Genomic DNA, 15791 nt, shown 5'->3' on the forward strand with positions numbered 1-15791 from the left:
GGCAACCGTTCCAAACAAACCATACTTGTTCAGTCTTTTTCTAATTGTACTGTCAGGACATCCACTCCTGGGAAGATTAGCAACTGTCTTGAATGTTTTCCATTTTTGAATAATCTTTCTCACTGTAGAATAATGGACTTTAAATTGTTTGGAAATGGCCTTATAACCCTTCCCAGATTGATGGGCAGCAACAATTTCTTCTCTAAGATCATTGCTGATGTCTTTTCTCCATGGCATTGTGTTAACACACACCTGAATGCTCCAGACTAGCAAACTGCTAAAACGTTGGCTTTTATAGAGGTGGTCACACTTGCTGATGATCAATTAGCCAAGGGCATTTGATTAGCAGCACCTGTCTGCTTCTTAGCATCTTAATTCCTATGGAAGCAGTAAGGGTGTACTTCGTTTTTAACACATAGCTTCTCCATTTTAGCGTTATTTTTGTTAAATAAATCATTACACGGTGTAATATGTCATGTGTTGTTGTTCATCTGATGTTGTATTTACCTAATTTTAAGACCTGCTAAGGAACAGATGATTGTTATTATGTCCTGATATGTCAAACCATAGAATTCAAAGAGGGTGTACTTTCTTTTTCACACAACTGTATACACACATATATATTTGTATACACATATATATATATATATATATCTGTATACACACATATATATCTGTATACACACATATATCTGTAATAACGAAAACAAGAAAAGAAAAGTATCCCAACTGAAGCACTCAAGCATACAAAAATATCACATTTATTAATAACATCACATGAAACAATAACCGTATAAACAATCAGAAGTATCCCTGAATAATAAAAGAATAAGCTATCGCCTCACCAATACAATACAGTAACCCTCTGAAAATAACCTGAGTGGGCAATACACGAGCTAGATAACCTAGAGGTGTGGAGGCATGTAATCTGCCTCCCATCACTCAGACCAGCCAGTCTCACACACACATATCAAATGACAATGACCCTCCCTAAGCAAAGCAGTATATAAACCACTAACACATCAACACTGAGAACACGCACACAATGAGACAGGTGATAATCCTAACAGATAACTCATTGGATTGAGGAAAATATAGCAGCAGAGCTGACTCCTGTGCATCAAGATGGATAAAAACATGCGATGAAAAAATGCATTTAGTAAAAATACACAGTGTCAATCCTTAAGTTAGTGAAAAAAGTACTTAGCCAGAGCCAAGCATGTGAGTCCAACATCGGAGGTAAACTGAGAGGGATGTTGCTGAAGATGAGGCTCCCAAAGCCGCTGGCGCTCCGTTGTAACTTCACAGAGGTTCACCAAGTGATTCCACAGCGGGAGGGGGTGTAGCAAACTCAGGGACAGAGCGGAGTACAAACAGACATGAGCCCCAACGCGCACGTTTCGCCACCTGCTGCGTCCGGGGGCTTAACAATAATACTGACTCTGGATCTTTTTAAAGTCGCAGATTCCGTGATGTAGGATCAATTAGTGAAATGAGGGCGCTAGAGACAGCAGCGTCAATAGGGTCCTTCCATATCCACTCCTGCAAGGGGAGGGATAGAGCGGCCAGCAAAGTTGCTTAATAACTAGTTGCAAGTAAAGACACCAATAGGAGAAAGCACACAGTTAAAATTGAGACCAAAATATTTCATTCGTTAGACAATGTATAACAAACGTGAATATGGATGTGTATCTGCAAGACAAGTGCAAAGTTATCCATTCTGATTATCATTGCACTCAGTGCACAGAGATATTATGCACAGGCTACAATATACAGTGCAAACAGCATACACAGACTGCAAGGTGATTTACCAATATGCACACCCATATACCCCATCAGTTCACACATACAAAGAACTGCAGAACCACCATGATGTAATATTACAAACCAAAGGAAAATGAGCAGTTATGTGTAAGGTCAGCAGTTTGAACTAGGAGGATAAAATAATAACACAAGGGCAAACACCTCACAGGAACATTGCGTATCCCATATATTCGTTACTACCAGAAGGCAGCAATGTTCCCAACGTGACTTTCCAACGACATTCGCGTTGTAGGAGTAACCTTTCCAGGTCACCCCGCGAATCCCTAAGGACACCTGATCGATCGCAAACACTTTCAACAGACTAACTTAATTATGTTTTAATTGAAAGTGTTTTGCAACCGTGGTGAGTTTGCGGCCACCCTGGAGGTCCCGATCTGTGTTTTTAATATTGCGAACATGTTCTAATACACGGAACCTAAGCTCCCGTGTAGTCATTCCAATATAGATCATTGGACACGGACAGGCGAGAGAGTGCTCCACCGCCTTTGATTTGCAGTTAAGCTTGGATCTTATATCGTATTTATATGTACACTGGAGGAAAATCCAAATACGGTGCTCAGTAGCAAAGGAACCATAAATCCATATATGCTTCTTAATAATATGTATAGTCCCGTAACAGATGAATAATGATAAAACCTCGTGAGTCTCCTAGACCTGGTGCATGTGTAACTCTCCTAAGGCACAGCTGAGTATGAACAGTCCATATGATAACATCCAAACACTATGAGATAATGGGATGGTTCTTTGATGGTACAGTATGTCAATAGGACAATAGTATTATATGGTATTTAGTTGTTCCTTTTGAATCATAAAACTTTGTCTTGCATATGTTTGCAAGCTGAGCACATACAACATGGGGTGAAACCTGTACTGACATATATACCTGTATACACACATATATATAAGAACAGTAGGGACACTGCACATAATGACTAGCAAGTGCACAGATTATAAAGAGTCAATATGAAGTAAATCCCTAACCAATGGCTTGAAGAAGGGGACATAGCATGTGTGTTTGTGTGTGTGTGTGTGTGTGCATGTGTATATATATATATATACACATACATACACAGAAACACATATATATATATAGATCTATATATATACATATACAGGCAGTCCTCGGTATCCAACGTTCCGCTTACCAACGAACGCATTGTCCGACGCCAAATTTGCATATCCGATGGTCACCGCTGCCGATTAACATTGAACCCGCTTTCCCACCGTCTGTTAACCGACGGCGGTTTGCGGGACGCATTCCGTCGGATAACCGAGGACCCAGTGTGTGTGTGTGTATGTGTGTGTATGTGTATGTGTGTGTGTGTGTGTGTATATAAATGTAAATACAACTGTATGCTCATCTGCATGTCTTAGGCAGGTCTGCAACCCCGCCTTTCACCATTATCACCCAGCACACAGCACTTCCACTGCAGCAAGGGATTCTGGGAAATGACATGCAAATGAGCACACAGTGCCACTTTTTGCTTCAAAAACCATTTTTAACATGGTTCCCTATAGGCTTAAGCTTGCTGCATGGTCACAGCTTTGAGCACAGCCAGGGTTAAGGTGCATACCCAGAATATATATATATATATATATATATATATATATATATATATATATATATATATATATATATATATATATACATATATATCCATTCACTGGACAAAATATGGCCAGCAAATCGATCTAGATAATTAAGTCAAGTGCGACCCCCGACCCTTTCAGGAGACACGGACGCCCCCTCTCCTGGTATTTCTGAGAGGTTAACGGGACCCCAGCCGCAGCTTACAGCCAATAAATAATGTAACACCTCGCGGGGATGTTCCTAATATGGAAGGGAGAGAGCCTGGACTCCTTCTCTCACCACAAGCCCACTGCCCGTGTGTCCCTCACGCGGCGTCTCAGAATCACGTGTCCCAGCCCCCCGCCCCCCCCCTCCTTCTGAAATGTACGACCCGACAGCAAACCTCCCCGCTACAAACATTGCTCGGTGCTACTGTGTAACACGATCGCACTGCGGGGAGTCGGAGCGCTGAGATCATTGTGGAAATATTCCCAGACACCCGGGAGGAAAAAATCCACATCTCACCCCAAACCTCCTCCCCTCTTACCTCTAATGCCTTTTCCAGACAGCGTCCTGCCTCTCATTTGCGGCCTCAAGACGGATTGTTTTTTAACGCCCTCGCTGCCGCAGGGGCATGGGCGGCTGTACAGTGTGTATCACCCATCTGGCAGGCACAGGGTTAAATAAAACCTCCCGTGTTCCAGCCGCTAATAAATCCCCAGCGGGATCTCAATGTCAAGTGGAGCGCTAGAAAAACTGCCCCATAGAAAGTTGCCCTGCAGGGTTTACAGCGGAGACCCGAGCGAGCGTTACTTTTATTACTTTACGCCGTATTGAAGCAGGGGGTCTCCGGAGCAGAGCCCCGTTAATTTCAGCTCTGGGGACCCCCTGCTTCTGGAGATACAGACCTTCCCGCAGGGGGCGCCGGTAGCCGCTTCGCTTGGCTAGCAGGGATCACGCAATGGCGGACTTTCAAATCTTCCGTGCCCTGCGGGCCAATAGGAAGCCGTGATGTCATCCGGTGCGACTTCCTATTGGCCCGCGTGACGCGGGAGCTTTAAACCTTGCCGAGATACCGGCGCCCCCTAACTAGGAGATACGTATCTCTGGAAGCCGGGGGTCCCCGGAGCTGAAATCAGTGGGGTCCAGCTCTGGAGACCCCCTGCTTCAACACGGTGTGAAATGTATGAATAAAACCAAGGTTTAACCCACCTTATATATTTGAGGATCAGGAAGCCTGTGAGGTCAATGTGGAGAATTTGGATGGAACCAAAAGGTCTTAACGCCAGGTGTCTGTGGCCTGGTAAATAAATCCCTCTGCTATTCATGCCACGTTAACCAGTGTATTCAGCATTCCCATAGTGCTTTGCAACTGACAATAACACATTGCGCTGTCTGCTTTTACACTGCCAGATTGGCAAGGGTCAACGTGTTCTTGTAATTCGATATGCCAGGGCGGGCATCAATGCATTGAAAAGCAATATACAGTATATATATATATTATGTATATGACAAAGCATTGAATCCCATTCTGGTAGCAAAGTGACAAAATATCCAATTTCGCTTATTGGATAATAACTACATGTGGTTTTCCCACTGGCATTCTCCTTAAAGTGACAGTGCTCGCTTTGTTTATTTCTGTTTGTACTAAATTCCCGTTATTCTTGAAGTTCTGCTGGCTTCCCTTGGTATTTTGTACGTTTTCTTCCTATTGAAAGGACTAAATTGTCAGTTCCACGTATTTTCCAGCTCGTTTGAAGCCATTTTGCGGTATTTTTGCGCCGCTGCTTGGTAGGAAATAACTTGCGTTTCCAATGGCCTTTTGCGACTTTATTAATCGAAGAAATGGTTATGAGGTGGAAATCGTACCTTTATTTTCCAAACAAGGGCATGCAAGCAACGAAGGGGTTAATGAAACCTCCAGTTGAAACTCCACTTCACCGAATAAAGGGAAGGTTTCCACCTCGACATTTCCTTATTTTTTAACCGCAAACAATGTCGTTTCCCTGCTTGTTTTACAAAGTAACATGTTTACATTAAAGCTAAAAAGGGACACGCTGAGGCCCAAGTTTGCTAAGCAGTGCTATGCCAGCAGACCCCCTTCTGCTGCAGGAAGACGCCATTTGGCCCATTGACTTGATTCCACTTGAGTAGGGTCGTGGGGCGTCTTCTGATGCTGCAAGGTGTCTTCTGGCATAGCACCATTCGGCTAAAATGGGCCTGAGTGTTTTCACTGGCATGTCCACAGCCCGAGCCTTGACCTGGTCAGGTTAATCGCTGTGGGAGGTTGTAGAGACTGGGACGGCTCAGGGAACCTGTGTGACACCTGTAGGCACTCCTCAGTGTTTCTCTTTTTGGCTTACTTCAGGGGTTGTCAACTCCAGTCCTTAAGCCCCCTCCCCCCCCCCCCCCAACGAGTCAGGTTTTATGGATATCCCTGCTTCAGCACAGGCGGCTCAGTCAAAAGATTGAGTTGGATTGAGCTACCTCTGCTGAAGCAGAAACTAATAGAGCCACCTGTGCTGAAGCAGGGATATCCGGAAAAGCTGACCTGTTGGGGAATCTTGAGGACGGGAGTTGAGACCCCCTGGCTTCATTACTTCGGAGTGGTTCATGTCCCGAACACTGCGTCGTACCCCAAGTTTGGACAGCTCTGGGTCAGCTCGTGGCCATGCCGGAGACGGCAGAACATTGCAGCCAGAGACCACGTCCAGCAAATGGGCTCATGGGCTCTCCAACTTGGGTAGAGTTTCTGCTGACTAACCCTGCCCCGCCTAACGCGTTTCCCTTCTGCAATATAGTATGCACCTGAGGAGCTAATCGAGTATGACTATGAGTATGGGGAAGCAGATTACAAGGAGACTGAGCTTATAACAGAGGCACCCTCTCTGACTGAAGAACTTGTAGCTCAGACGGAGGTACAGTAGTGTGTTGTGTGTGTACCACTGTTCCACACTGGTCTGTCCTCTCATTCACCTGCTCTCTTGTAATGTTGATGCCTTCCTTCCAGCTGACCTGTGGCCTCCTGACTCTGGAAGACGGATGACAGTTAAAGGCAGGCTACACTTTTTCTTAGCCCCCTGTGCCGCTGGCTAAAATAGAGCCTTAAGTAATCTGACGTAACATGTGTTGAGATATCCTTGTTGACTCTCTGGGAGTCGGGAAGCTTCCATCTTTAAGGCGGCAGTGTATTAAGATTGGCTGCCAATTTGTGGGACAGCACAAACCTTTCCTCTGTGCAGAAAGAAGGGAAGAGAGTTGGCAGATTTGTGCTGTTGCAGGAGAAGCAGGAGCCAGAGAAATCTTAATACATGTCTGCTCTTCACAAATCTAAGATGGAGTCTTCTGGCTCCAGCGAAGAGAATACAGTTATTTCAATCATTTCCGGTTTCTTTTGTTTATCAAGTGTACACATGTATTTTTGATCATGTTGAGGCTAAATGGCATATTTACTAAGTAAAGCTATGCAATAAGACACCTTCCAGCTTATACAGGTATTGTCCAGCGGAGGAAGGAATCCCACGGAATAGCACTGTTTAGTAAATAAGGCCCAAATCTTCACACACAAAAAAAGTGCAGCCTGCCCTTAAACCTCTTTTCCCTCCCTCTTCCTTGCTCCTTCCTTCTTTCATTCACGGTTTCCATTCGGTCTTTCACCACGTTTTTGCAGAAGAAGAAACCCAATACCAAAACGAAGAAGAAGCCGCAGCCCCCTAAATCAAAGGCCAAACCCAAAAAGGTCACGTCCAAAAACTCATTTGCAGCTAAGAAGAAGAAAGGCAGGACCAATTACCAGACGTCCGCACGAAAAAGACTAGGGGTAAAGGTAGCACCTAAAGAAATCAAGATCTTCAGTAGGGCGAGCCCGGAAGATCTCTGATCATGAGACGCCCTAACCTCACTAGACGCGTACCCAATCTCTGGCTAATCCCATGACCTGACTATTTCTAGACTCCTGCTCTGATCCCGCGTGTTTCTACAAGGATTCTGCCTGTTTAACAAAACCTCTCTTTTATCTCAGGCCAATGTGGTGGAAGACTTGTCATATAGCGAAGGAGACTATGGTTACCAGACCGATACTCCGGTTCTTACCAGTGGACCAAATGAGGTAAAACAAACCAACCGATATCCGTTTACAGACATACACGTGTTTGTCATTTGTTTGTCAGTCAGGATTTGGGGAATTGGTGTTAGATGTGTAGGTTGGGTGTATGAACGTTTCACCAACTCTTTGCTGAGTGCAAGCTGTTGAGTTGGTACAGATTATGGAACACAAAATACCGGCACATTCGGCAAGCTGGAGTGTACTGTTCATGCTGTTCGTAGACCAAGCTGGACAATTGAGTGTAGCTTAGAAGCACTTGATGTCCCATCAGTGACCTACAGCTCTCCACTGGTGGATAAGAGACCTAAGATTATGCTGTCACTGAAATTGTCTCAATAGCCTAAGTCCACACATTCACTACATGTCCTGAAGGTGACCTTGAACACCATGGACTTTCTTTTGCTTGCTGTTCTGTAAGTTACATGAAAATCGCATAATGGCCCCGCTATAGTATCATATAAGAGACGTGCTTTGCAACAAATACAACAATAGGAATGAACAAGACACAGCCTGCGATTGTAATACAGCTCAATCCCGTTATAACGCGATCCGTTACAACGCGAATCCGCTTATAACGCGATGCAAGTGTGGCTCACAATTTCCCTATTTATGAATACTTTACAACACAATTATTGGTATCTTAAATACTTTATTGTACAATGCATACAATTGTACATTATTTCTAACGCGATCCGCTTATAACGCGATGTGATTCTTTGGACCCCAAGCACAGCGTTATAAGGGGGTTGAGTTGTATTTGGGGAAAAGGATACATGAGAAATGTTTCACATGGCATCACACAATGCAGCACTGTCTTGTCATCCACCTGAAGTTTGTATTTGTGGAATTGGAAAGAGTTAACCCTATCCGATTTGATTACAATATGTGACAACAAAGATGGCTGTCATGTTTAAAGATCAGCGGGAAACTGGACAGAGTGGCTTTGGTCATACTCAAAAAAAGATGTGATCAACAACAGAGAATCCTGGCAAAAACATTTATTCACGTGAATTTGGATGAATTTAGTCAACGCTTTTTACTACATTGAAGTCCAACGTTTGCTGAATACACGTGAGCCTTTGTTTAATAACGTTGCCTCCATTTCTGTTGATTCGATACCCTCTGGGTAATACTTCCAACACAAACATGATAGGCATGTTGTTAATGGCGGTCCTACTTGAGACAGTGGCATGTTTACATGTTATACGATGCTTGCAACGTTTGGAAGATATTCCTCATGCATTGAGGTTTTGTGACCAAACTTCAAGGTGCTCGTTGGAATAAACATTTTCCGTTCATCCCGCAGTCCCACTAACGCTATAATTCCCAGCAAAATTGTACAATCCAAACAATTTATTTCTTTTATTGAACAGAAATCGCTAAGGGAGGGGGCGCGGGGGTGGGGGGGGGGTGTTAAAGAAGCGCTCCCTCTTCCAAAAATCACTTTTTAACCAATTGTTTTTCTATTGGTTCGGGGCCCACGTTTGGTATGGAACATTTGGAAAGTCCCCGCCGCGGGGGCTAAACTAATTGCCAACTCGTCTCAGATCAGTCCGATGTTCTGTCCTTGTGCTAGTGCAATAAATACATGGGAAATTCACATGTGTTTTACGCCCCGGGAAAAAGGAATGCACTTTTATAACACTAAACCTGGTCCATGCTTTATTGTTTATCCTTTCTGATGCATGTTCTCCTCTTTCCTACTGGAAAGGGCCACACACAATGTGTCACAGGCTTGTCCAGCCCGGAAGGAGTTTATGCCTTGCTTTGAAAGCAGCAGTACTGGTTGCATCCTTTTTTGATGTCGTTCCCGCCCCGTGCTTGTGAAATCTGACGTGTAATGAATGCGGTAACAGTTGGCACTGTTGTTGTTACAAAAACCAAAACGGTCTCCTCCACTTATACTGCTCCCTGACCGCCCTTTGGTCAAGCAGATGATCTTATCATGACCTGGAGCATGGGTTGCCTACTCCAGTCCTCGAGGGCCACCAACAGGTCAGGTTTTCAGGATAGCCCTGCTTCAGCACAGGTGATGCAGTCATTATGACTGAGCCACCTGTGCTGAAGCAGGGATATCCTGAAAACCTGGCCTGGTGGTGGCCCTTGAGGACTGGAGTTGGCCACCCCTGACCTAGAGGAAGCACAGCTACTATGGGAAGAAATGTAAAAACAAACAGAAGATTTCATATAAGAAAAGATTATAATTGAACATTAGCAGCAGTATATCCCATGCTTTTTTGCCATCGCATAAATGATTCTATTTTTGTTAATTTGCTTGTACTGCTGCTTGACAATTAATTTTTACATTGTGATCTTTTAATTGTTTTGGAGAGCTGCTTTTCATCCCCTCTCCCCCTCCCCCCCCCCCCCCCTCCCGCACTCTCCTAAAACGTAATTAAAAGAAAATGAGCCATGGTTGCAATACGTTGACGACATCTCAGAATGGCTCACCTGCTAAACGCATCTAACGGCTTGTACTAACCTTAACCCGTGTATTCCTCCCAACTCTCACGCCCGCGCGGATAGCAAAAACCAGTGGAGGAAGCCTTTGTGGAGGAGTACGTAACGGGAGAGGATTATGACTCAGAGAAAAAGCTGGTTGAGGAAGCAGAATATGGGAACAAAGATGTAGACCCCACGCAGTCTCAGCCGGTGGTGGGAGGTGATTTAGGAGAATATGATATGTATGAATATAAAGATTACGAGGAGAAACCAACCAACCCAACCACGGAGGATTTTGGCCCGGGAGTCCCTGCCGAGACCGATGTCTCCGAGACCAGCGTAAGTTGGGGTGACTTAAGTAAAACAACACAGGAGTGGTAAGGGAGAAAAAGTGATGACAGAAGACCATCAAAGCCAAGTACATGCATGTATGTTGGACAGAACAGCACACGTTAGAGAAAGGAATCGCTGCCCAAAAAACGTTTCAATCAGAAAGATCACGGCACAGTCCAAAATGTTATATTCCCTTCATACATACCATTTATTGGTATTACTGATTTTTATAAGGTATATGTATATTATCTGACACTTATAGGGTTTATGTATTATTGGGTAAACATGATCCCTTTATTGGTATATGATGTTTATAAGGTATATGTATATTTGGTACAAATAATCCCTTTATTGGTATGCGATATTTATAGGGTATATATTGGGCACAGATAATCCCTTTATAGGTATGTGATGATTATAGGGTATATGTATATTGGGAACAGGTAATCCCTTTATAGGTACAGTATGTGATGATTATAGGGTATATGTATATTGGGAACAGGTAATCCCTTAATAGGTATATGATGATTATAGGGTATATGTACAGTGTATATTGGGAACAGGTAATCCCTTTATAGGTACAGTATGTGAGGATTATAGGGTATATGTATATGGGGAACACGTAATCCCTTTATTGGTATGTGATGTTTATAGGGTATATGTATATTGGGTACAGATAATCCCTTTATAGGTATGTGATGTTTATAGGGTATATGTATATTGGGTACAGATAATCCCTTTATAGGTATGTGAGCGTTATAGGGTATATGTATATTGGGTACAGATGATTCCTTTATAGGTACAGTATGTGATGTTGATAGGGTGTACAGTATGTATATTGGGTACAAATAATCCCTTTATAGGTATGTGATGATTATAGGATATATATATATATATATATATATATATATATATATATATATATATATATATATATATATATATATATATATATATATATAATATATATATATATATATATATATATATATATATATATATATATACAGTGTTCGACAAACATATACATTTGCTCGCCCCGGGCGAGTGGATTTAACATCGTGGCGAGCTCCTATTGGCCCAAGCAGCACACGTGTGGTACTAGGTGGTGAGTAGATTTTTTTGTTTGGTGTGTAGATTTTTTGGTGATTTGTCGACCACTGTGTATATGTATATTGGGTACAGATAATCCCTTTATAGGAATGTGATGGTTATGGGGTATATGTATATTGGGTACAGACAATCCCTTTAATAGTTATGCAATGTTTATAGGGTATACTGTACAGTATGTATGCTGGGTACAGACGATCCCTTTAATAGTTATGCAAGGTTTATAAGGTATACTGTACAGTATGTATACTGGGTACAGACAATCCCTTTAATAGTTATGCAATGTTTATAGGGTATACTGTACAGTATGTATGCTGGGTACAGACGATCCCTTTAATAGTTATGCAATGTTTATAGGGTATACTGTACAGTATGTATGCTGGGTACAGACGATCCCTTCTTGACGGGCCCTTAGAGTTGATACCACACATTGCGTTCTCTTCTTCTGACATTTCATTTCTAACGCTCGCTTGTAACGCCCGTTCTGTAATGTGCATATAATGACGTTGCAGGTGAATAATTACGGTGCATATGGTGAGAAAGGCGACAGAGGAGAACCCGCCGTGATCGAGCCGGTAAGTCCGCGTCACGCTCACAAACGTCTTTGCCATGGATGTAGATCCCCATTTCTGTGTCCTTGTGAGGTCACCAAGTGCTGGACCGTCCCTAAAGTTTCTTTCTCTACATCCCTTATTCCCTTGTGATCACACGTTTCCTTATTCCCTTGTGATCACACGTTTCCTTGGTGAACAGAAATATGGAGCTATGTACATGGGGTTTTTTGTGTGGGATCTTAAAAATTGCCACCCGCTGATATTGTCTAAAAGTTGCTTTCCCACTCACCCCCAGATCCCGGCAGCTTCGGAATCCCTGCAGTACCCTTCCCTAATTGAGTTAAAGATCCATCACTACCGAGTGGCTTTAGACCAGATTTACATCCCAGGGCTAATCCTGATGTCAATATGTAGCCTATTCACTTGACCCACATGGAACAGCGATTCATTGTAGAGTGTGCCACGGCTTAGCACGATTTAGTAGATCTTGGCCTGTGCATTGCACACACTTATTTATGTTGGGCTTTTGGGCGACTAAATGTGTCCTAAATTGAGGCACTGAAATGAAACATGGTAAGGAAGGTGTTAGATAGTTGCATAGTTACATGGTTTCATGGTTACATGGTGTCATAGTGACATAGTTACATGGCTAGGAGCTCCAGTTTATGAGTGAGCCTATTCCTGGTACTAAATGCTGAAACTCTGGAAAGCAGATGGTACAGGCTCTCCCATCCACCCATCCCACCCCACCACGTCCCAAACCCCACCCACACCCCACCCCACCATGTCCCACATCCCACCCCGTCCACCCCATTCATCACACTGCACCACCCCACCACAACACATCCCACCACACCCTACCCACACCCACCGCACCGCACCCCACCCACACCCACCACACCCACACACCACACCCCACCCACCGCACCCACACCCACCGCACCCCACCCACCACACCCCACACCACACCACAATATCAGGATGTGTGTATATTAGACATTATAATCTTCGGCCTCCGTGAATTAAAATGTTTAGCAGACGTTGGGCCATATTTGCTAAGTGGTGCTAACTCATCTGAATTTTCCACAAGGTGCAAATAAAAAAGAAAGCGCAAAAAAAGGAAAAGAACACAGTCACTAAAGATAATGCCCTTTATATCACACTTAGTAAAAATGCAGAATAAAATTCACCTGATAAAATAAGGATTCGCATGAACCCACAATACCACAATAACAAGGCACTAGCGGGGGGGGGGGGGTCCCTGAATCAAAGCCCCCCGGTCTAATGATGAAAAAATAAGTCCTGGGATATTGCTAGATGTTAGCACAACTTATATTGAATTCAACCAGGGCCCACACTCCATGCAAAGTTAGGGAAAACACCGCAGTCAGCCGAGCTCCTGTCGTCACGCCCGCTCCCCGCTGCGTGATGACGTCACCTCTACGTGTTTCGCGTCATATGACGCTTCTTCAGGAGCTTCCATCAGGTGCCTTGCACCTTAGCACTGCTTAGTACATCTGTTCCGCCGACCCTCGGCATGCCTTGTCTCCCTCCCTGCTCTCAGTGATGTGATATCATGTTTCTTGTATAAGGGAATGCTGATTGAAGGCCCCCCCGGACTGGAAGGACCCGCGGTACGTACAGAATATATCCCACTTCTATGTATGGGTTCTAATATCATGTCCCATATCTCCCCTCTGTCTGTATCACCTGCAGGGGGAGGCGCAGACCCCATGTCCCATATCTCCCTCTGTCTGTATCACCTGCAGGGGGAGGCGCAGACGCCATGTCCCATATCTCCCCTCTGTCTGTGTCACCCTGCAGGGGGAGGCGCAGACTCCATGTCCCATATCTCCCCTCTGTCTGTGTCACCCTGCAGGGGGAGGCGCAGACTCCATGTCCCATATCTCCCCTCTGTCTGTGTCACCTGCAGGGGGAGGCGCAGAAGCCATGTCCCATATCTCCCTCCTATCTGTGTCACCTGCAGGGGGAGGCGCAGACCCCATGTCCCATATCTCCCTTCTGTCTGTGTCACCTGCAGGGGGAGGCGCAGACCCCATGTCCCATATCTTTCCTCTGTCTGTGTCACCTGCAGGGGGAGGCGCAGACCCCATGTCCCATATCTCCCCTCTGTCTGTGTCACCTTTAGGGGGAGGCGCAGACCCCATGTCCCATATCTCCCTCCTGTCTGTGTCACCCTGCAGGGGGAGGCGCAGACTCCATGTCCCATATCTCCCTCCTGTCTGTGTCACCCTGCAGGGGGAGGCGCAGACCCCATGTCCCATATCTCCCCTCTGTCTGTGTCACCTGCAGGGGGAGGCGCAGACCCCATGTCCCATATCTCCCCTCTGTCTGTGTCACCCTGCAGCGGGAGGCGCAGACCCCATGTCCCATATCTCCCTCCTGTCTGTGTCACCCTGCAGGGGGAGGGACAGACCTCATGTCCCATATCTCCCTTCTGTCTGTGTCACCCTGCAGGGGGAGGGACAGACCTCATGTCCCATATCTCCCTTCTGTCTGTGTCACCCGGCGAGAGGGGGGGGACAGACCTCATGTCCCATATCTCCCCTCTGTCTGTGTCACCTGCAGGGGGAGGGACAGACCCCATGTCCCATATCTCCCTCCTGTCTGTGTCACCTGCAGGGGGAGGCGCAGACCTCATGTCCCATATCTCCCTTCTGTCTGTGTCACCCTGCAGGGGGAGGGGCAGACCCCATGTCCCATATCTCCCTCCTGTCTGTGTCACCTGCAGGGAGACGCGCAGACCCCATGTCCCATATCTCCCTCCTGTCTGTGTCACCTGCAGGGAGACGCGCAGACCCCATGTCCCATATCTCCCTCCTGTCTGTGTCACCCTGCAGGGTGAGGGACAGACTCTGTGTCCCATATCTCCCCCCTGTCTGTGTCGCCCTGCGGTAGGAGGGACAGACCCTGTGTCCCATATCTCCCCTCTGTCTGTGTCGCCCTGCAGGGGGAGGGACAGACCCCATGTCCCATATCTCCCCTCTGTCTGTGTCGCCCTGCAGGGGGCAGAACAGACCCCCTGTCCCATATCGCCCTTCTGTCTGTGTATGTGAATGACTTCTTCTCCCCCTCCTCAGGGTCTCACTGGTCCCCCTGGTTTAATTGGACCCTCCGGACCCACAGGAGACTCCGGTGAACGGGTAAGTACATTACACACCGCGCCCATGTCTTCTCGCTCAATTACCAATCGTCCCGGATCAACTTATATGGGAGACTTTGTATCGCTTGGGGGTGAAAGTGATTGTTGATGTAGATTATCTGACATCCCCTTTAATTTTTATATGATTTAGATCTAGAGAGCCGTGCTGAGGATTGCATTGTGTGTGTGTGTGTGTGTGTGTGTGTGTGTGTGTGTGTGTGTGTGTATATATATATATATAACAGTGATTTTCTCTTCTGTCTCAGGGACCCCCTGGACGGTCTGGACTGCCCGGTGCTGATGGGTTACCTGGACCTCCTGGTACCATGCTCATGTTACCGGTAAGTTTGCACTTCATTGCCCATTAATAATACGTGTGTGTGTGATGTATATTTTTTGCTGAGTGTTGTCACACGGAGCTGCCTCCCAGCAGAGAACACAGGAAGAGAATTCACAATGCTTGGGGGAGACACTGAGGGACATATTTATTTCTCAGACCTTCCAGAGGTCAAAGTGACACAACATGAATGCTGGAGATTCCAAGAGGGGGTTAAGGGGGAGCAGGGGGGGAGGAGGCGCAGGTAGGAGGCGAGTATGGTGGGAAAGAGGTGCAGGTGACGATAGGTTCAAGGGGAGGGGGTGTAGTGGGTGAGGTGGTGTGGGGGAGGGGGGAGGAGGGAGTATATTGCA

General features: G+C 45.6%; 1 protein-coding gene across 1 annotated transcript in view; it reads left to right on the plus strand.

The window, feature by feature from the left end:
• Positions 1 to 6065: 6065 nt before the first annotated feature.
• Positions 6066 to 15791, plus strand: part of LOC142475367 (uncharacterized) — a gene marked incomplete at its 3' end in the record, with an annotated part of 98489 nt that continues 88763 nt past the window's right edge. Inside the window, exons 1-8 of the mRNA XM_075581280.1 lie at positions 6066 to 6137; positions 6196 to 6312; positions 7416 to 7502; positions 10026 to 10280; positions 11897 to 11959; positions 13531 to 13572; positions 15040 to 15102; positions 15368 to 15442. Of these exons, the coding sequence (XP_075437395.1) occupies positions 6066 to 6137; positions 6196 to 6312; positions 7416 to 7502; positions 10026 to 10280; positions 11897 to 11959; positions 13531 to 13572; positions 15040 to 15102; positions 15368 to 15442 (774 nt within the window). The remainder of the gene's footprint in view (positions 6138 to 6195; positions 6313 to 7415; positions 7503 to 10025; positions 10281 to 11896; positions 11960 to 13530; positions 13573 to 15039; positions 15103 to 15367; positions 15443 to 15791) is intronic.

Source organism: Ascaphus truei, unplaced genomic scaffold (assembly GCF_040206685.1).
Source record: "Ascaphus truei isolate aAscTru1 unplaced genomic scaffold, aAscTru1.hap1 HAP1_SCAFFOLD_1193, whole genome shotgun sequence".
NCBI classification, from domain to species: Eukaryota; Metazoa; Chordata; class Amphibia; order Anura; family Ascaphidae; genus Ascaphus; species Ascaphus truei.